Raw genomic sequence first — 22,558 nt, 5'->3', positions numbered from 1 at the left:
GACATACGGACGGACAGACAAACAATATGACGAATCTATAACGGGTTCCGTTTTTGCCATTTGGCTACGGAACCCTAAAAAACAACAAATAATAAAACATAATAAAATAAATATCTAAGGTTCTGTTATACAACAAACGTTTTGCCGTTTTTATTTAGCTGTTGCCCGCGTAAATTTTCCCATGGGAACAATTTTTTTCCAGGATGAAAGGTACCCTATGTTTTTCTCTATACTTCAAACTATATGTATGCAAAATTTCAAAAAGATTTGTTGAGTAGATAGAGCGTGAAGAGGTAACAAAGATACTATCGCATTTATATATTAGGATGGTACGAAACCTTCGTGCGTAAGTCCTACTCGTATTGCAGTTTAATTTAATCCGTTCCCAATATTTTTCGATAATTTTCTGTCTGCTTGTACAGGATAATCTAGTTAACAAAAATATTAAAATCTAGTTAACAAAAATATTAAACAATATATTTTTATATTCATAGACTACGAAGCATCTGAAAACGACAACTACCAAAGTCGAAGAACCAACAATAACAAAAACACCAGACGTAACTAACATACCAAAAGAAAATACATCAACTACCACATCATCAAAAACAGAATTACCGAGAACAACGATTAAGGAAATAATAACACAAGAAACCGAAATAACTATGGCACCAAAAATAACAGATGAAACTAAAACACAAAAAATAAGGGATTGGACAAAAACAACTATGACACCAACAAATAAAGAAGAAACTGAAATATCTACCACACCAAAAAAAACACAGGGAACTAAAACTACCCCAACAGAAAAAATAACAACAGAAATTGAAACATCTGAAAAATATACCATAACAGAAGAAACCCAAATAACTCCCAAAAGTACAAAAACAGAAGAGATTGAAATCAGTACAGAAACAGAAGCGACAAAAACAACTTTAACTAGTACAAAAACTGAAGGGGCTGGAACAACTTCCACAGAGTTAATATCAGAAGAAACAAAACCAACTCCCGATAGTACAATAAAGAAAGATACCGAAACACCTTCCACAGCTACAAAAACAAAAAGGCCTGAAACAACTCGTACTGAAACAAAAATAGAAGTGTCTAGACCAAATCCCACAAGTACAGAAACAGATATAACAGAAACAACTTTGGCTAGTACAAAATCAAAAGTAACTGCAACAGATAAAATAACTAAAGAAACTACAACAACTGCGTTTAGTATAAAAACAGAAGAAACTGAAACTAGTACAGAAACAGAAGAAACTGAAACTAGTACGAAAATAGAAGCGACTGAAACAACTCCCACTAGTATAAAAATAGAGGAAACAGAAACAACTACCGATAGAATAAAAACAGAAGGGACAGTAACAAGTCCCATAGGTACAAAAACACAAAGTACTGAAACAACTCCACTGGAAAAAATAACGACAAGTATTGAAACAACTCAACAAACACAAAAAGCAAAAACCACTTCCACAGGTACAAAAACAGAAGACATAGTGAATACTCACACAAAAGGAACTGAAACAAGCGGCACCGATGCAATAACAGAAAAAACTAAATCAACTCCCGCTAGTACGAAAACGGTAGTGACTGAACCAACTCACACTGCAACGCAAACACAGAGTACTGAAACGTCTCACACAGGTACAGTAACAGTTGGAACTACAAGAACAGGAACAAAAACAGAAGGGACTGAAACTAGTATAAAACCGGAAGTGACAGAAACTAGTATTCCACCGGAAATGACTGAAATAACTCACACTGCTACGCAAACACAGAGTACTGAAACGTCTCATACAAGTACAGTAACAATTGAAACTACAAGAACAGGAACACAAACAGAAGGGACTGAAACTAGTATAAAACCAGAAGTGACTGAAACTAGTACTCTACCGGAAATGACTGAAATAACTCACACTGCAACGCAAACACAGAGTACTGAAACGTCTCATACAGGTACAGTAACAGTTGGAACTACAAGAACAGGAACAAAAACAGTAGGAACTGAAACTAGTATAAAACCGGAAGAGACTGAAACTAGTATTCAACCGGAAGTGACTGAAATAACTCACACTGCTACGCAAACACTAACAGTAACAGTTGGAACTACAAGAACAGGAACAAAAACAGAAGGGACTGAAACTAGTATAAAACCGGAAGTGACTGCAACTAGTATTCAACCGGAAGTGACTGAAATAACTCACACTGATACGCAAACACATAGTACTGAAACGTCTCATACAAGTACAGTAACAGTTGGAACTACAAGAACAGGAACAAAAACAGAAGGGACTGAAACTAGTATAAAACCGGAAGTGACTGAAACTAGTATAACACCGGAAGTGACTGATACTAGTATTCTACCGGAAGTGACTAAAATAACTCACACTGCAACGCAAACACAGAGTACTGAAACGTTACATACAGGTACAGTAACAATTGGAACTACAAGAACAGGAACACAAACAGAAGGGACTGAAACTAGTATAAAACCAGAAGTGACTGAAACTAGTACTCTACCGGAAATGACTGAAATAACTCATACTGCAACGCAAACACAGAGTACTGAAACGTCTCATACAGGTACAGTAACAGTTGGAACTACAAGAACAGGAACAAAAACAGAAGGGACTGAAACTAGTATAAAGCCGGAAGAGACTGAAACTAGTATTCAACCGGAAGTGACTGAAATAACTCACACTGCTACGCAAACACTAACAGTAACAGTTGGAACTACAAGAACAGGAACAAAAACAGAAGGGACTGAAACTAGTATAAAACCGGAAGTGACTGCAACTAGTATTCAACCGGAAGTGACTGAAATAACTCACACTGATACGCAAACACATAGTACTGAAACGTCTCATACAGGTACAGTAACAGTTGGAACTACAAGAATAGGAACAAAAACAGAAGGGACTGAAACTAGTATAAAACCGGAAGTGACTGAAACTAGTATAAAACCGGAAGTGACTGAAACTAGTATAAAACCGGAAGTGACTGATACTAGTATTCTACCGGAAGTGACTGAAATAACTCACACTGCTACGCAAACACAGAGTATTGAAACGTCTCATACAGGTACAGTAACAGTTGGAACTACAAGAACAGGAACAAAAACAGATGGGACTGAAACTAATATAAAACCGGAAGTGACTGAAACTAGTATTCAACCGGAAGTGACTGAAATAACTCACACTGCTACGCAAACACAGAGTACTGAAACATCTCATACAGGTACAGTAACAATTGGAACTACAAGAACAGGAACAAAAACAGAAGGGACTGATACTAGTATAAAACCAGAAGTGACTGAAACCAGTATTCCACCGGAAGTGACTGAAATAACTCACACTGCTACGCAAACACAGAGTACTGAAACGTCTCATATAGGTACAGTAACAGTTGGAACTACAAGAACAGGAACAAAAACAGAAGTTACTGAGTCAATTCCCGCTATTACAAAAACAGAAGAAACTGACGAGATTGCAACCACTACCGCTGGTACAAAAACAAAATTGACGGAAACAACTCACGCTGGTACAAAGACAAGAATGACTGAAACAATTCCCGCTATTACAACAGAAGGAATTCTAACAACTATTTCTGGAACAATAACGGAAGGGACTGAAACTAATATACAAACAGAAGTGATTGCAACCACTCCGGCTGGTACGAAAACAGAAGTGACGGAAACAATTCCCGCTATAACAAAAACAGAAGGAACCATAACAACTTTCTCAGGAACAATTACAGAAGGGACTGAAACTGGTATAAAAACAGACGAGATTGCAACCACTACCGCTGGTACAAAAACAAAATTGACGGAAACAACAAACGCTGGTACAAAGACAGGAATGACTGAAACAATTCCCGCTATTACAACAGAAGGAATTCTAACAACTATTTCTGGAACAATAACAGAAGGGACTGAAACTGGAATTAAAACGGATGTAATTGCAACCACTCCCGCTGGTACGAAAACAGAAGTTACTGAATCAATTCCCACCATTACAAAAACAGAAGGAACTATAATAACTTTTTCGGGAACAATAACAGAAGGGACTGATACTGGAATTAAAACAGAAGTGACTGCAACCACTCCCGCTGGTACGAAAACAGAAGTTACTGAATCAATTCCCACCATTACAAAACCAGAAGAAACTATAACAACTTCCTCAGGAACAATTACAGAAGGGACTGAAACTGGTATAAAAACAGACGAGATTGCAACCACTACCGCTGGTACAAAAACAAAATTGACGGAAACAACTCACGCTGGTACAAAGACAGGAATGACTGAAACAATTCCCGCTATTACAACAGAAGGAATTTTAACAACTATTTCTGGAACAATAACAGAAGGGACTGAAACTGGAATTAAAACGGATGTAATTGCAACCACTCCCGCTGGTACGAAAACAGAAGTTACTGAATCAATTCCCACCATTACAAAAACAGAAGGAACTATAACAACTTTTTCGGGAACAATAACAGAAGGGACTGATACTGGAATTAAAACAGAAGTGACTGCAACCACTCCCGCTGGTACGAAAACAGAAGTTACTGAATCAATTCCCACCATTACAAAAACAGAAGGAACTATAACAACTTTTTCGGGAACAATAACAGAAGGGACTGAAACTGGAATTAAAACGGATGTAATTGCAACCACTCCCGCTGGTACGAAAACAGAAGTTACTGAATCAATTCCCACCATTACAAAAACAGAAGGAACTATAACAACTTTTTCGGGAACAATAACAGAAGGGACTGACACTGGAATTAAAACAGAAGTGACTGCAACCACTCCCGCTGATACGATAACAGAAGTGACGGAAACAATTCCCGCTATAACGAAAACAGAAGGAACTATAACAACTTCCTCAGGAACAATTACAGAAGGGACTGAAACTGGTATAAAAACAGACGAGATTGCAACCACTACCGCTGGTACAAAAACAAAATTGACGGAAACAACTCACGCTGGTACAAAGACAGGAATGACTGAAACAATTCCCGCTATTACAACAGAAGGAATTCTAACAACTATTTCTGGAACAATAACAGAAGGGACTGAAACTGGAATTAAAACGGATGTAATTGCAACCACTCCGGCTGGTACGAAAACAGAAGTGACGGAAACAATTCCCGCTATAACAAAAACAGAAGGAACCATAACAACTTTCTCAGGAACAATTACAGGAGGGACTGAAACTAGTATACACACAGAAGTGATTGCAACCACTCCCGCTGGTACAAAAACAGAAGTGACGGAAACAATTCCCGTTATAACAAAAACAGAAGGAACCATAACAACTTCCTCAGGAAAAATTACAGGAGGGACTGATACTGGTATAAAAACAGACGAGATTGCAACCACTATCGATGGTACAAAAACAAAATTGACGGAAACAACTCATGCTGGTACAAAGACAGGAGTGACTGAAACAATTTCCGCTATTGTGACAACAGAAGGAACTATAACAACTATTTCTGGAACAATAATAGAAGGAACTGAAACTGGAATTAAAACAGATGTAATTGTAACCACTCCCGCTGGTACGAAAACAGAAGTTACTGAATCAATTCCCACCATTACAAAAACAGAAGGAACTATAACAACTTTTTCGGGAACAATAACAGAAGGGACTGATACTGGAATTAAAACAGAAGTGACTGCAACCACTCCCGCTGGTACGAAAACAGAAGTTACTGAATCAATTCCCACCATTACAAAAACAGAAGGAACTATAACAACTTTTTCGGGAACAATAACAGAAGGGACTGATACTGGAATTAAAACAGAAGTGACTGCAACCACTCCCGCTGGTACGAAAACAGAAGTTACTGAATCAATTCCCACCATTACAAAAACAGAAGGAACTATAACAACTTTCTCAGGAATAACAATAGAAGGGACTGAAACTGGCATAAAAACAGACGAGATTGCCACCACTCCCGCTGGTACAAAAACAAAACCGACTGATACAACGCACGCTGGTACAATGACAGGCGTGACTGACACAATTCCCGCTATTACAACAGAAGGAATTTTAACAACTATTTCTGGAACAATAACAGAAGGGACTGAAACTGGAATTAAAACGGATGTAATTGCAACCACTCCCGTTGGTACGAAAACAGAAGTTACTGAATCAATTCCCACCATTACAAAAACAGAAGGAACTATAACAACTTTTTCGGGAACAATAACAGAAGGGACTGATACTGGAATTAAAACAGAAGTGACTGCAACCACTCCCGCTGGTACAAAAACAGACGTGACGAAAACAATTCCCGCTATAACAAAAACAGAAGGACCCATAACAACTTTCTCAGGAACAATTACAGGAGGGACTGAAACTAGTATACACACAGAAGTGATTACAGCTACTTCCGCTGGTACAAAAACAGAAGTTACTGAATCAATTCCCGCTATTACAAAAACAGAAGGAACTATAACAACTTTCTCAGGAATAACAATAGAAGGGACTGAAACTGGCATAAAAACAGACGAGATTGCCACTACTCCCGCTGGTACAAAAACAAAACCGACGGATACAACGCACACTGGTACAATGACAGGCGTGACTGACACAATTCCCGCTATTACAACAGAAGGAATTTTAACAACTTTTTCGGGAACAATAACAGAAGGGACTTATACTGGAATTAAAACAGAAGTGACTGCAACCACTCCCGCTGGTACGAAAACAGAAGTTACTGAATCAATTCCCACCATTACAAAAACAGAAGGAACTATAACAACTTTTTCGGGAACAATAACAGAAGGGACTGATACTGGAATTAAAACAGAAGTGACTGCAACCACTCCCGCTGGTACGAAAACAGAAGTTACTGAATCAATTCCCACCATTACAAAAACAGAAGGAACTATAACAACTTTTTCGGGAACAATAACAGAAGGGACTGATACTGGAATTAAAACAGAAGTGACTGCAACCACTCCCGCTGGTACGAAAACAGAAGTTACTGAATCAATTCCCACCATTACAAAAACAGAAGGAACTATAACAACTTTCTCAGGAATAACAATAGAAGGGACTGAAACTGGCATAAAAACAGACGAGATTGCCACTACTCCCGCTGGTACAAAAACAAAACCGACGGATACAACGCACACTGGTACAATGACAGGCGTGACTGACACAATTCCCGCTATTACAACAGAAGGAATTTTAACAACTTTTTCGGGAACAATAACAGAAGGGACTTATACTGGAATTAAAACAGAAGTGACTGCAACCACTCCCGCTGGTACGAAAACAGAAGTTACTGAATCAATTACCACCATTACAAAAACAGAAGGAACTATAACAACTTTTTCGGGAACAATAACAGAAGGGACTGATACTGGAATTAAAACAGAAGTGACTGCAACCACTCCCGCTGGTACGAAAACAGAAGTTACTGAATCAATTCCCACCATTACAAAAACAGAAGGAACTATAACAACTTTTTCGGGAACAATAACAGAAGGGACTGATACTGGAATTAAAACAGAAGTGACTGCAACCACTCCCGCTGGTACGAAAACAGAAGTTACTGAATCAATTCCCACCATTACAAAAACAGAAGGAACTATAACAACTTTCTCAGGAATAACAATAGAAGGGACTGAAACTGGCATAAAAACAGACGAGATTGCCACTACTCCCGCTGGTACAAAAACAAAACCGACGGAAACAACGCACGCTGGTACAATGACAGGCGTGACTGACACAATTCCCGCTATTACAACAGAAGGAATTTTAACAACTATTTCTGGAACAATAACAGAAGGGACTGAAACTGGAATTAAAACGGATGTAATTGCAACCACTCCCGTTGGTACGAAAACAGAAGTTACTGAATCAATTCCCACCATTACAAAAACAGAAGGAACTATAACAACTTTTTCGGGAACAATGACAGAAGGGACTGATACTGGAATTAAAACAGAAGTGACTGCAACCACTCCCGCTGGTACAAAAACAGACGTGACGAAAACAATTCCCGCTATAACAAAAACAGAAGGACCCATAACAACTTTCTCAGGAACAATTACAGGAGGGACTGAAACTAGTATACACACAGAAGTGATTACAGCTACTTCCGCTGGTACAAAAACAGAAGTTACTGAATCAATTCCCGCTATTACAAAAACAGAAGGAACTATAACAACTTTCTCAGGAATAACAATAGAAGGGACTGAAACTGGCATAAAAACAGACGAGATTACCACTACTCCCGCTGGTACAAAAACAAAACCGACGGATACAACGCACGCTGGTACAATGACAGGCGTGACTGACACAATTCCCGCTATTACAACAGAAGGAATTTTAACAACTATTTCTGGAACAATAACAGAAGGGACTGAAACTGGAATTAAAACGGATGTAATTGCAACCACTCCCGTTGGTACGAAAACAGAAGTTACTGAATCAATTCCCACCATTACAAAAACAGAAGGAACTATAACAACTTTTTCGGGAACAATAACAGAAGGGACTGATACTGGAATTAAAACAGAAGTGACTGCAACCACTCCCGCTGGTACGAAAACAGAAGTTACTGAATCAATTCCCACCATTACAAAAACAGAAGGAACTATAACAACTTTCTCAGGAATAACAATAGAAGGGACTGAAACTGGCATAAAAACAGACGAGATTGCCACTACTCCCGCTGGTACAAAAACAAAACCGACGGATACAACGCACGCTGGTACAATGACAGGCGTGACTGACACAATTCCCGCTATTACAACAGAAGGAATTTTAACAACTATTTCTGGAACAATAACAGAAGAGACTGAAACTGGAATTAAAACGGATGTAATTGCAACCACTCCCGTTGGTACGAAAACAGAAGTTACTGAATCAATTCCCACCATTACAAAAACAGAAGGAACTATAACAACTTTTTCGGGAACAATAACAGAAGGGACTGATACTGGAATTAAAACAGAAGTGACTGCAACCACTCCCGCTGGTACGAAAACAGAAGTTACTGAATCAATTCCCACCATTACAAAAACAGAAGGAACTATAACAACTTTTTCGGGAACAATAACAGAAGGGACTGATACTGGAATTAAAACAGAAGTGACTGCAACCACTCCCGCTGGTACGAAAACAGAAGTTACTGAATCAATTCCCACCATTACAAAAACAGAAGGAACTATAACAACTTTTTCGGGAACAATAACAGAAGGGACTGATACTGGAATTAAAACAGAAGTGACTGCAACCACTCCCGCTGGTACGAAAACAGAAGTTACTGAATCAATTCCCACCATTACAAAAACAGAAGGAACTATAACAACTTTCTCAGGAATAACAATAGAAGGGACTGAAACTGGCATAAAAACAGACGAGATTGCCACTACTCCCGCTGGTACAAAAACAAAACCGACGGATACAACGCACACTGGTACAATGACAGGCGTGACTGACACAATTCCCGCTATTACAACAGAAGGAATTTTAACAACTTTTTCGGGAACAATAACAGAAGGGACTTATACTGGAATTAAAACAGAAGTGACTGCAACCACTCCCGCTGGTACGAAAACAGAAGTTACTGAATCAATTACCACCATTACAAAAACAGAAGGAACTCTAACAACTTTTTCGGGAACAATAACAGAAGGGACTGATACTGGAATTAAAACAGAAGTGACTGCAACCACTCCCGCTGGTACGAAAACAGAAGTTACTGAATCAATTCCCACCATTACAAAAACAGAAGGAACTATAACAACTTTTTCGGGAACAATAACAGAAGGGACTGATACTGGAATTAAAACAGAAGTGACTGCAACCACTCCCGCTGGTACGAAAACAGAAGTTACTGAATCAATTCCCACCATTACAAAAACAGAAGGAACTATAACAACTTTCTCAGGAATAACAATAGAAGGGACTGAAACTGGCATAAAAACAGACGAGATTGCCACTACTCCCGCTGGTACAAAAACAAAACAGACGGAAACAACGCACGCTGGTACAATGACAGGCGTGACTGACACAATTCCCGCTATTACAACAGAAGGAATTTTAACAACTATTTCTGGAACAATAACAGAAGGGACTGAAACTGGAATTAAAACGGATGTAATTGCAACCACTCCCGTTGGTACGAAAACAGAAGTTACTGAATCAATTCCCACCATTACAAAAACAGAAGGAACTATAACAACTTTTTCGGGAACAATGACAGAAGGGACTGATACTGGAATTAAAACAGAAGTGACTGCAACCACTCCCGCTGGTACAAAAACAGACGTGACGAAAACAATTCCCGCTATAACAAAAACAGAAGGACCCATAACAACTTTCTCAGGAACAATTACAGGAGGGACTGAAACTAGTATACACACAGAAGTGATTACAGCTACTTCCGCTGGTACAAAAACAGAAGTTACTGAATCAATTCCCGCTATTACAAAAACAGAAGGAACTATAACAACTTTCTCAGGAATAACAATAGAAGGGACTGAAACTGGCATAAAAACAGACGAGATTACCACTACTCCCGCTGGTACAAAAACAAAACCGACGGATACAACGCACGCTGGTACAATGACAGGCGTGACTGACACAATTCCCGCTATTACAACAGAAGGAATTTTAACAACTATTTCTGGAACAATAACAGAAGGGACTGAAACTGGAATTAAAACGGATGTAATTGCAACCACTCCCGTTGGTACGAAAACAGAAGTTACTGAATCAATTCCCACCATTACAAAAACAGAAGGAACTATAACAACTTTTTCGGGAACAATAACAGAAGGGACTGATACTGGAATTAAAACAGAAGTGACTGCAACCACTCCCGCTGGTACGAAAACAGAAGTTACTGAATCAATTCCCACCATTACAAAAACAGAAGGAACTATAACAACTTTCTCAGGAATAACAATAGAAGGGACTGAAACTGGCATAAAAACAGACGAGATTGCCACTACTCCCGCTGGTACAAAAACAAAACCGACGGATACAACGCACGCTGGTACAATGACAGGCGTGACTGACACAATTCCCGCTATTACAACAGAAGGAATTTTAACAACTATTTCTGGAACAATAACAGAAGAGACTGAAACTGGAATTAAAACGGATGTAATTGCAACCACTCCCGTTGGTACGAAAACAGAAGTTACTGAATCAATTCCCACCATTACAAAAACAGAAGGAACTATAACAACTTTTTCGGGAACAATAACAGAAGGGACTGATACTGGAATTAAAACAGAAGTGACTGCAACCACTCCCGCTGGTACGAAAACAGAAGTTACTGAATCAATTCCCACCATTACAAAAACAGAAGGAACTATAACAACTTTTTCGGGAACAATAACAGAAGGGACTGATACTGGAATTAAAACAGAAGTGACTGCAACCACTCCCGCTGGTACGAAAACAGAAGTTACTGAATCAATTCCCACCATTACAAAAACAGAAGGAACTATAACAACTTTTTCGGGAACAATAACAGAAGGGACTGATACTGGAATTAAAACAGAAGTGACTGCAACCACTCCCGCTGGTACGAAAACAGAAGTTACTGAATCAATTCCCACCATTACAAAAACAGAAGGAACTATAACAACTTTCTCAGGAATAACAATAGAAGGGACTGAAACTGGCATAAAAACAGACGAGATTGCCACTACTCCCGCTGGTACAAAAACAAAACCGACGGAAACAACGCACGCTGGTACAATGACAGGCGTGACTGACACAATTCCCGCTATTACAACAGAAGGAATTTTAACAACTATTTCTGGAACAATAACAGAAGGGACTGAAACTGGAATTAAAACGGATGTAATTGCAACCACTCCCGTTGGTACGAAAACAGAAGTTACTGAATCAATTCCCACCATTACAAAAACAGAAGGAACTATAACAACTTTTTCGGGAACAATAACAGAAGGGACTGATACTGGAATTAAAACAGAAGTGACTGCAACCACTCCCGCTGGTACAAAAACAGACGTGACGAAAACAATTCCCGCTATAACAAAAACAGAAGGACCCATAACAACTTTCTCAGGAACAATTACAGGAGGGACTGAAACTAGTATACACACAGAAGTGATTACAGCTACTTCCGCTGGTACAAAAACAGAAGTTACTGAATCAATTCCCGCTATTACAAAAACAGAAGGAACTATAACAACTTTCTCAGGAATAACAATAGAAGGGACTGAAACTGGCATAAAAACAGACGAGATTACCACTACTCCCGCTGGTACAAAAACAAAACCGACGGATACAACGCACGCTGGTACAATGACAGGCGTGACTGACACAATTCCCGCTATTACAACAGAAGGAATTTTAACAACTATTTCTGGAACAATAACAGAAGGGACTGAAACTGGAATTAAAACGGATGTAATTGCAACCACTCCCGTTGGTACGAAAACAGAAGTTACTGAATCAATTCCCACCATTACAAAAACAGAAGGAACTATAACAACTTTTTCGGGAACAATAACAGAAGGGACTGATACTGGAATTAAAACAGAAGTGACTGCAACCACTCCCGCTGGTACGAAAACAGAAGTTACTGAATCAATTCCCACCATTACAAAAACAGAAGGAACTATAACAACTTTCTCAGGAATAACAATAGAAGGGACTGAAACTGGCATAAAAACAGACGAGATTGCCACTACTCCCGTTGGTACGAAAACAGAAGTTACTGAATCAATTCCCACCATTACAAAAACAGAAGGAACTATAACAACTTTCTCAGGAATAACAATAGAAGGGACTGAAACTGGCATAAAAACAGACGAGATTGCCACCACTCCTGCTGGTACAAAAACAAAACCGACGGATACAACGCACGCTGGTACAATGACAGGCGTGACTGACACAATTCCCGCTATTACAACAGAAGGAATTTTAACAACTATTTCTGGAACAATAACAGAAGGGACTGAAACTGGAATTAAAACGGATGTAATTGCAACCACTCCCGTTGGTACGAAAACAGAAGTTACTGAATCAATTCACACCATTACAAAAACAGAAGGAACTGATACTGGAATTAAAACAGAAGTGACTGCAACCAGTCCCGCTGATACGATAACAGAAGTGACAGAAACAATTCCCGCTATAACAAAAACAGAAGGAACCATAACAACTTCCTCAGGAACAATTACAGAAGGGACTGAAACTGGTATAAAAACAGACGAGATTGCAACCACTACCGCTGGTACAAAAACAAAATTGACGAAAACAACTCACGCTGGTACAAAGACAGGAATGACTGAAACAATTCCCGCTATTACAACAGAAGGAATTCTAACAACTATTTCTGGAACAATAACAGAAGGGACTGAAACTGGAATTAAAACGGATGTAATTGCAACCACACCCGTTGGTACGAAAACAGAAGTTACTGAATCAATTCCCACCATTACAAAAACAGAAGGAACTATAACAACTTTTTCGGGAACAATAACAGAAGGGACTGATACTGGAATTAAAACAGAAGTGACTGCAACCACTCCCGCTGGTACGAAAACAGAAGTTACTGAATCAATTCCCACCATTACAAAAACAGAAGGTACTATAACAACTTTTTCGGGAACAATAACAGAAGGGACTGATACTGGAATTAAAACAGAAGTGACTGCAACCACTCCCGCTGGTACGAAAACAGAAGTTACTGAATCAATTCCCACCATTACAAAAACAGAAGGAACTATAACAACTTTTTCGGGAACAATAACAGAAGGGACTGATACTGGAATTAAAACAGAAGTGACTGCAACCAGTCCTGCTGATACGATAACAGAAGTGACGGAAACAATTCCCGCTATAACAAAAACAGAAGGAACCATAACAACTTCCTCAGGAACAATTACAGAAGGGACTGATACTGGAATCAAAACAGAAGTGACTGCAACCACTCCCGCTGGTACGAAAACAGAAGTTACTGAATCAATTCCCACCATTACAAAAACAGAAGGAACTATAACAACTTTCTCAGGAATAACAATAGAAGGGACTGAAACTGGCATAAAAACAGATGAGATTACCACTACTCCCGCTGGTACAAAAACAAAACCGACGGATACAACGCACGCTGGTACAATGACAGGCGTGACTGACACAATTCCCGCTATTACAACAGAAGGAATTTTAACAACTATTTCTGGAACAATAACAGAAGGGACTGAAACTGGAATTAAAACGGATGTAATTGCAACCACTCCCGTTGGTACGAAAACAGAAGTTACTGAATCAATTCCCACCATTACAAAAACAGAAGGAACTATAACAACTTTTTCGGGAACAATAACAGAAGGGACTGATACTGGAATTAAAACAGAAGTGACTGCAACCACTCCCGCTGGTACGAAAACAGAAGTTACTGAATCAATTCCCACCATTACAAAAACAGAAGGAACTATAACAACTTTTTCGGGAACAATAACAGAAGGGACTGAAACTGGAATTAAAACGGATGTAATTGCAACCACTCCCGCTGGTACGAAAACAGAAGTTACTGAATCAATTCCCACCATTACAAAAACAGAAGGAACTATAACAACTTTTTCGGGAACAATAACAGAAGGGACTGACACTGGAATTAAAACAGAAGTGACTGCAACCACTCCCGCTGATACGATAACAGAAGTGACGGAAACAATTCCCGCTATAACGAAAACAGAAGGAACTATAACAACTTCCTCAGGAACAATTACAGAAGGGACTGAAACTGGTATAAAAACAGACGAGATTGCAACCACTACCGCTGGTACAAAAACAAAATTGACGGAAACAACTCACGCTGGTACAAAGACAGGAATGACTGAAACAATTCCCGCTATTACAACAGAAGGAATTCTAACAACTATTTCTGGAACAATAACAGAAGGGACTGAAACTGGAATTAAAACGGATGTAATTGCAACCACTCCCGCTGGTACGAAAACAGAAGTTACTGAATCAATTCCCACCATTACAAAAACAGAAGGAACTATAACAACTTTTTCGGGAACAATAACAGAAGGGACTGATACTGGAATTAAAACAGAAGTGACTGCAACCACTCCCGCTGGTACGAAAACAGAAGTTACTGAATCAATTCCCACCATTACAAAAACAGAAGGAACTATAACAACTTTTTCGGGAACAATAACAGAAGGGACTGAAACTGGAATTAAAACGGATGTAATTGCAACCACTCCCGCTGGTACGAAAACAGAAGTTACTGAATCAATTCCCACCATTACAAAAACAGAAGGAACTATAACAACTTTTTCGGGAACAATAACAGAAGGGACTGAAACTGGAATTAAAACGGATGTAATTGCAACCAGTCCCGCTGATACGATAACAGAAGTGACGGAAACAATTCCCGCTATAACAAAAACAGAAGGAACCATAACAACTTCCTCAGGAACAATTACAAAAGGGACTGAAACTGGTATAAAAACAGACGAGATTGCAACCACTACCGCTGGTACAAAAACAAAATTGACGAAAACAACTCACGCTGGTACAAAGACAGGAATGACTGAAACAATTCCCGCTATTACAACAGAAGGAATTCTATCAACTATTTCTGGAACAATAACAGAAGGGACTGAAACTGGAATTAAAACGGATGTAATTGCAACCACTCCCGTTGGTACGAAAACAGAAGTTACTGAATCAATTCCCACCATTACAAAAACAGAAGGAACTATAACAACTTTTTCGGGAACAATAACAGAAGGGACTGATACTGGAATTAAAACAGAAGTGACTGCAACCACCCCCGCTGGTACGAAAACAGAAGTTACTGAATCAATTCCCACCATTACAAAAACAGAAGGAACTATAACAACTTTCTCAGGAATAACAATAGAAGGGACTGAAACTGGCATAAAAACAGACGAGATTGCCACCACTCCCGCTGGTACAAAAACAAAACCGACGGATACAACGCACGCTGGTACAATGACAGGAGTAACTCAAACAATTACCGCTATTAAGACAACAGAAGGAATTCTAACAACTATTTCTGGAACAATAACGGAAGGGACTGAAACTAATATACAAACAGAAGTGATTGCAACCACTCCGGCTGGTACGAAAACAGAAGTGACGGAAACAATTCCCGCTATAACAAAAACAGAAGGAACCATAACAACTTTCTCAGGAACAATTACAGGAGGGACTGAAACTAGTATACACACAGAAGTGATTGCAACCACTCCCGCTGGTACAAAAACAGAAGTGACGGAAACAATTCCCCTTATAACAAAAACAGAAGGAACCATAACAACTTCCTCAGGAACAATTACAGGAGGGACTGATACTGGTATAAAAACAGACGAGATTGCAACCACTATCGATGGTACAACAACAAAATTGACGGAAACAACTCATGCTGGTACAAAGACAGGAGTGACTGAAACAATTCCCGCTATTGTGACAACAGAAGGAACTATAACAACTACTTCTGGAACAATAATAGAAGGAACTGAAACTGGAATTAAAACAGATGTAATTGCAACCACTCCCGCTGGTACGAAAACAGAAGTTACTGAATCAATTCCCACCATTACAAAAACAGAAGGAACTATAACAACTTTTTCGGGAACAATAACAGAAGGGACTGATACTGGACTTAAAACAGAAGTGACTACAACCACTCCCGCTGGTACGAAAACAGAAGTTACTGAATCAATTCCCACCATTACAAAAACAGAAGGAACTATAACAACTTTTTCGGGAACAATAACAGAAGGGACTGATACTGGAATTAAAACAGAAGTGACTACAACCACTCCCGCTGGTACGAAAACAGAAGTTACTGAATCAATTCCCACCATTACAAAAACAGAAGGAACTATAACAACTTTTTCGGGAACAATAACAGAAGGGACTGATACTGGACTTAAAACAGAAGTGACTGCAACCACTCCCGCTGGTACAAAAACAGACGTGACGAAAACAATTCCCGCTATAACAAAAACAGAAGGACCCATAACAACTTTCTCAGGAACAATTACAGGAAGGACCGAAACTAGTATACACACAGAAGTGATTACAGCTACTTCCGCTGGTACAAAAACAGAAGTTACTGAATCAATTCCCGCTATGACAAAACCAGAAGGAACTATAACAACTTCCTCAGGAACAATTAAAGAAGGGACTGAAACTGGTATAAAAACAGACGAGATTGCAACCACTACCGCTGGTACAAAAACAAAATTGACGGAAACAACTCACGCTGGTACAAAGACAGGAATGACTGAAACAATTCCCGCTATTACAACAGAAGGAATTCTAACAACTATTTCTGGAACAATAACAGAAGGGACTGAAACTGGAATTAAAACGGATGTAATTGCAACCACTCCCGCTGGTACGAAAACAGAAGTGACGGAAACAATTCCCGCTATAACAAAAACAGAAGGAACCATAACAACTTTCTCAGGAACAATTACAGGAGGGACTGAAACTAGTATACACACAGAAGTGATTGCAACCACTCCCGCTGGTACAAAAACAGAAGTGACGGAAACAATTCCCGTTATAACAAAAACAGAAGGAACCATAACAACTTCCTCAGGAACAATTACAGGAGGGACTGATACTGGTATAAAAACAGACGAGATTGCAACCACTATCGATGGTACAAAAACAAAATTGACGGAAACAACTCATGCTGGTACAAAGACAGGAGTGACTGAAACAATTACCGCTATTATGACAACAGAAGGAATTTTAACAACTATTTCTGGAACAATAATAGAAGGAACTGAAACTGGAATTAAAACAGATGTAATTGCAACCACTCCCGCTGGTACGAAAACAGAAGTTACTGAATCAATTCCCACCATTACAAAAACAGAAGGAACTATAACAACTTTCTCAGGAATAACAATAGAAGGCACTGAAACTGGCATAAAAACAGACGAGATTGCCACCACTCCCGCTGGTACAAAAACAGAAGGAACCATAACAACTTCCTCAGGAACAATTACAGGAGGGACTGATACTGGTATAAAAACAGACGAGATTGCAACCACTATCGATGGTACAAAAACAAAATTGACGGAAACAACTCATGCTGGTACAAAGACAGGAGTGACTGAAACAATTCCCGCTATTATGACAACAGAAGGAACTATAACAACTATTTCTGGAACAATAACGGAAGGGACTGAAACTAATATACAAACAGAAGTGATTGCAACCACTCCGGCTGGTACGAAAACAGAAGTGACGGAAACAATTCCCGCTATTACAACAGAAGGAATTCTAACAACTATTTCTGGAACAATAATAGAAGGGACTGAAACTGGAATTAAAACAGATGTAATTGCAACCACTCCCGCTGGTACGAAAACAGAAGTTACTGAATCAATTCCCACCATTACAAAAACAGAAGGAACCATAACAACTTCCTCAGGAACAATTACAGGAGGGACTGATACTGGAATTAAAACAGAAGTGACTGCAACCACTCCCGCTGATACGATAACAGAAGTGACGGAAACAATTCCCGCTATAACAAAAACAGACGGAACCATAACAACTTCCTCAGGAACAATCACAGGAGGGACTGATACTGGTATAAAAACAGACGAGATTGCAACCACTATCGATGATACAAAAACAAAATTGACGGAATCAACTCATGCTGGTACAAAGACAGGAGTGACTGAAACAATTCCCGCTATTGCGACAACAGAAGGAACTATTACAACAATTTCTGGAACAATAATAGAAGGAACTGAAACTGGAATTAAAACAGATGTAATTGCAACCACTCCCGCTGGTACGAAAACAGAAGTTACTGAATCAATTCCCACCATTACAAAAACAGAAGGAACTATAACAACTTTCTCAGGTATAACAATAGAAGGGACTGAAACTGGCATAAAAACAGATGAGATTGCCACCACTCCCGCTGGTACAAAAACAAAATTGACAGAAACAACTCACGTTGGTACAAAGACAGGAGTAACTGAAACAATTACCGCTATTACGACAACAGAAGGAATTCTAACAACTATTTCTGGAACAATAACGGAAGGGACTAAAACTAATATACAAACAGAAGTGATTGCAACCACTCCCGCTGATACGATAACAAAAGTGACGGAAACAATCCCCGCTATAACAAAAACAGAAGGAACCATAACAACTTCCTCAGGAACAATGACAGGAGGGACTGAAACTAGTATACACACAGAAGTGATTACAACCACTTCCGCTGGTACCAAGACAGAAGTTACTGAATCAATTCCCACCATTACAAAAACAGAAGGAACTATAACAACTTTCTCAGGAATAACAACAGAAGGGACTGAAACTGGTATAAAAACAGACGAGATTGCAACCACTACTGCTGGTACAAAAACAAAATTGACGGAAACAACTAACGCTGGTACAAAGACAGGAATGACTGAAACAATTCCCGCTATTACAACAGAAGGAATTCTAACAACTATTTCTGGAACAATAACAGGAGGGACTGAAACTGGAATTAAAACGGATGTAATTGCAACCACTCCTGCTGGTACGAAAACAGAAGTTACTGAAACAATTCCCACCATTACAAAAACAGAAGGAACTAAAACAACTTTCTCAGGAATAACAACAGAAGGGACTGAAACTGGTATAAAAACAGACGAGATTGCAACCACTACTGCTGGTACAAAAACAAAATTGACGGAAACAACTAACGCTGGTACAAAGACAGGAATGACTGAAACAATTCCCGCTATTACAACAGAAGGAATTCTAACAACTATTTCTGGAACAATAACAGAAGGGACTGAAACTGGAATTAAAACGGATATAATTGCAACCACTCCCTTTGGTACGAAAACAGAAGTTACTGAATCAATTCCCACCATTACAAAAACAGAAGGAACTATAACAACTTTTTCGGGAACAATAACAGAAGGGACTGATACTGGAATTAAAACAGAAGTGACTGCAACCACTCCCGCTGGTACGAAAACAGAAGTTACTGAATCAATTCCCACCATTACAAAAACAGAAGGAACTATAACAACTTTCTCAGGAATAACAATAGAAGGGACTGAAACTGGCATAAAAACAGACGAGATTGCCACCACTCCCGCTGGTACAAAAACAAAACCGACGGATACAACGCACGCTGGTACAATGACAGGCGTGACTGACACAATTCCCGCTATTACAACAGAAGGAATTTTAACAACTATTTCTGGAACAATAACAGAAGGGACTGAAACTGGAATTAAAACGGATGTAATTGCAACCACTCCCGTTGGTACGAAAACAGAAGTTACTGAATCAATTCACACCATTACAAAAACAGAAGGAACTATAACAACTTTTTCGGGAACAATAACAGAAGGAACTGATACTGGAATTAAAACAGAAGTGACTGCAACCAGTCCCGCTGATACGATAACAGAAGTGACGGAAACAATTCCCGCTATAACAAAAACAGAAGGAACCATAACAACTTCCTCAGGAACAATTACAAAAGGGACTGAAACTGGTATAAAAACAGACGAGATTGCAACCACTACCGCTGGTACAAAAACAAAATTGACGAAAACAACTCACGCTGGTACAAAGACAGGAATGACTGAAACAATTCCCGCTATTACAACAGAAGGAATTCTAACAACTATTTCTGGAACAATAACAGAAGGGACTGAAACTGGAATTAAAACGGATGTAATTGCAACCACTCCCGTTGGTACGAAAACAGAAGTTACTGAATCAATTCCCACCATTACAAAAACAGAAGGAACTATAACAACTTTTTCGGGAACAATAACAGAAGGGACTGATACTGGAATTAAAACAGAAGTGACTGCAACCACTCCCGCTGGTACGAAAACAGAAGTTACTGAATCAATTCCCACCATTACAAAAACAGAAGGAACTATAACAACTTTCTCAGGAATAACAATAGAAGGGACTGAAACTGGCATAAAAACAGACGAGATTGCCACCACTCCCGCTGGTACAAAAACAAAACCGACGGATACAACGCACGCTGGTACAATGACAGGAGTAACTCAAACAATTACCGCTATTAAGACAACAGAAGGAATTCTAACAACTATTTCTGGAACAATAACGGAAGGGACTGAAACTAATATACAAACAGAAGTGATTGCAACCACTCCGGCTGGTACGAAAACAGAAGTGACGGAAACAATTCCCGCTATAACAAAAACAGAAGGAACCATAACAACTTTTTCAGGAACAATTACAGGAGGGACTGAAACTAGTATACACACAGAAGTGATTGCAACCACTCCCGCTGGTACAAAAACAGAAGTGACGGAAACAATTCCCCTTATAACAAAAACAGAAGGAACCATAACAACTTCCTCAGGAACAATTACAGGAGGGACTGATACTGGTATAAAAACAGACGAGATTGCAACCACTATCGATGGTACAAAAACAAAATTGACGGAAACAACTCATGCTGGTACAAAGACAGGAGTGACTGAAACAATTCCCGCTATTGTGACAACAGAAGGAACTATAACAACTATTTCTGGAACAATAATAGAAGGAACTGAAACTGGAATTAAAACAGATGTAATTGCAACCACTCCCGCTGGTACGAAAACAGAAGTTACTGAATCAATTCCCACCATTACAAAAACAGAAGGAACTATAACAACTTTTTCGGGAACAATAACAGAAGGAACTGATACTGGAATTAAAACAGAAGTGACTGCAACCAGTCCCGCTGATACGATAACAGAAGTGACGGAAACAATTCCCGCTATAACAAAAACAGAAGGAACCATAACAACTTCCTCAGGAACAATTACAAAAGGGACTGAAACTGGTATAAAAACAGACGAGATTGCAACCACTACCGCTGGTACAAAAACAAAATTGACGAAAACAACTCACGCTGGTACAAAGACAGGAATGACTGAAACAATTCCCGCTATTACAACAGAAGGAATTCTAACAACTATTTCTGGAACAATAACAGAAGGGACTGAAACTGGAATTAAAACGGATGTAATTGCAACCACTCCCGTTGGTACGAAAACAGAAGTTACTGAATCAATTCCCACCATTACAAAAACAGAAGGAACTATAACAACTTTTTCGGGAACAATAACAGAAGGGACTGATACTGGAATTAAAACAGAAGTGACTGCAACCACTCCCGCTGGTACGAAAACAGAAGTTACTGAATCAATTCCCACCATTACAAAAACAGAAGGAACTATAACAACTTTCTCAGGAATAACAATAGAAGGGACTGAAACTGGCATAAAAACAGACGAGATTGCCACCACTCCCGCTGGTACAAAAACAAAACCGACGGATACAACGCACGCTGGTACAATGACAGGAGTAACTCAAACAATTACCGCTATTAAGACAACAGAAGGAATTCTAACAACTATTTCTGGAACAATAACGGAAGGGACTGAAACTAATATACAAACAGAAGTGATTGCAACCACTCCGGCTGGTACGAAAACAGAAGTGACGGAAACAATTCCCGCTATAACAAAAACAGAAGG

At 39.2% G+C, this 22,558-nt stretch overlaps 1 protein-coding gene across 1 annotated transcript in view; it reads left to right on the top strand.

Annotated features, from left to right (window-relative positions):
• LOC128674895 (mucin-3B-like) overlaps nucleotides 1-22,558 on the top strand; it is a 34,127-nt gene that overhangs the window by 6,107 nt on the left and 5,462 nt on the right. Inside the window, exon 4 of the mRNA XM_053753876.1 lies at nucleotides 495-22,506. Coding sequence (XP_053609851.1) covers nucleotides 495-22,506 — 22,012 coding nt within the window. The remainder of the gene's footprint in view (nucleotides 1-494; nucleotides 22,507-22,558) is intronic.

This window comes from Plodia interpunctella, chromosome 13 (assembly GCF_027563975.2).
Source record: "Plodia interpunctella isolate USDA-ARS_2022_Savannah chromosome 13, ilPloInte3.2, whole genome shotgun sequence".
Taxonomy (NCBI): domain Eukaryota; kingdom Metazoa; phylum Arthropoda; class Insecta; order Lepidoptera; family Pyralidae; genus Plodia; species Plodia interpunctella.
The sequence above is the reverse complement of the archived record's forward strand: the minus strand, read 5'-3'. Positions and strand labels throughout refer to the sequence as shown.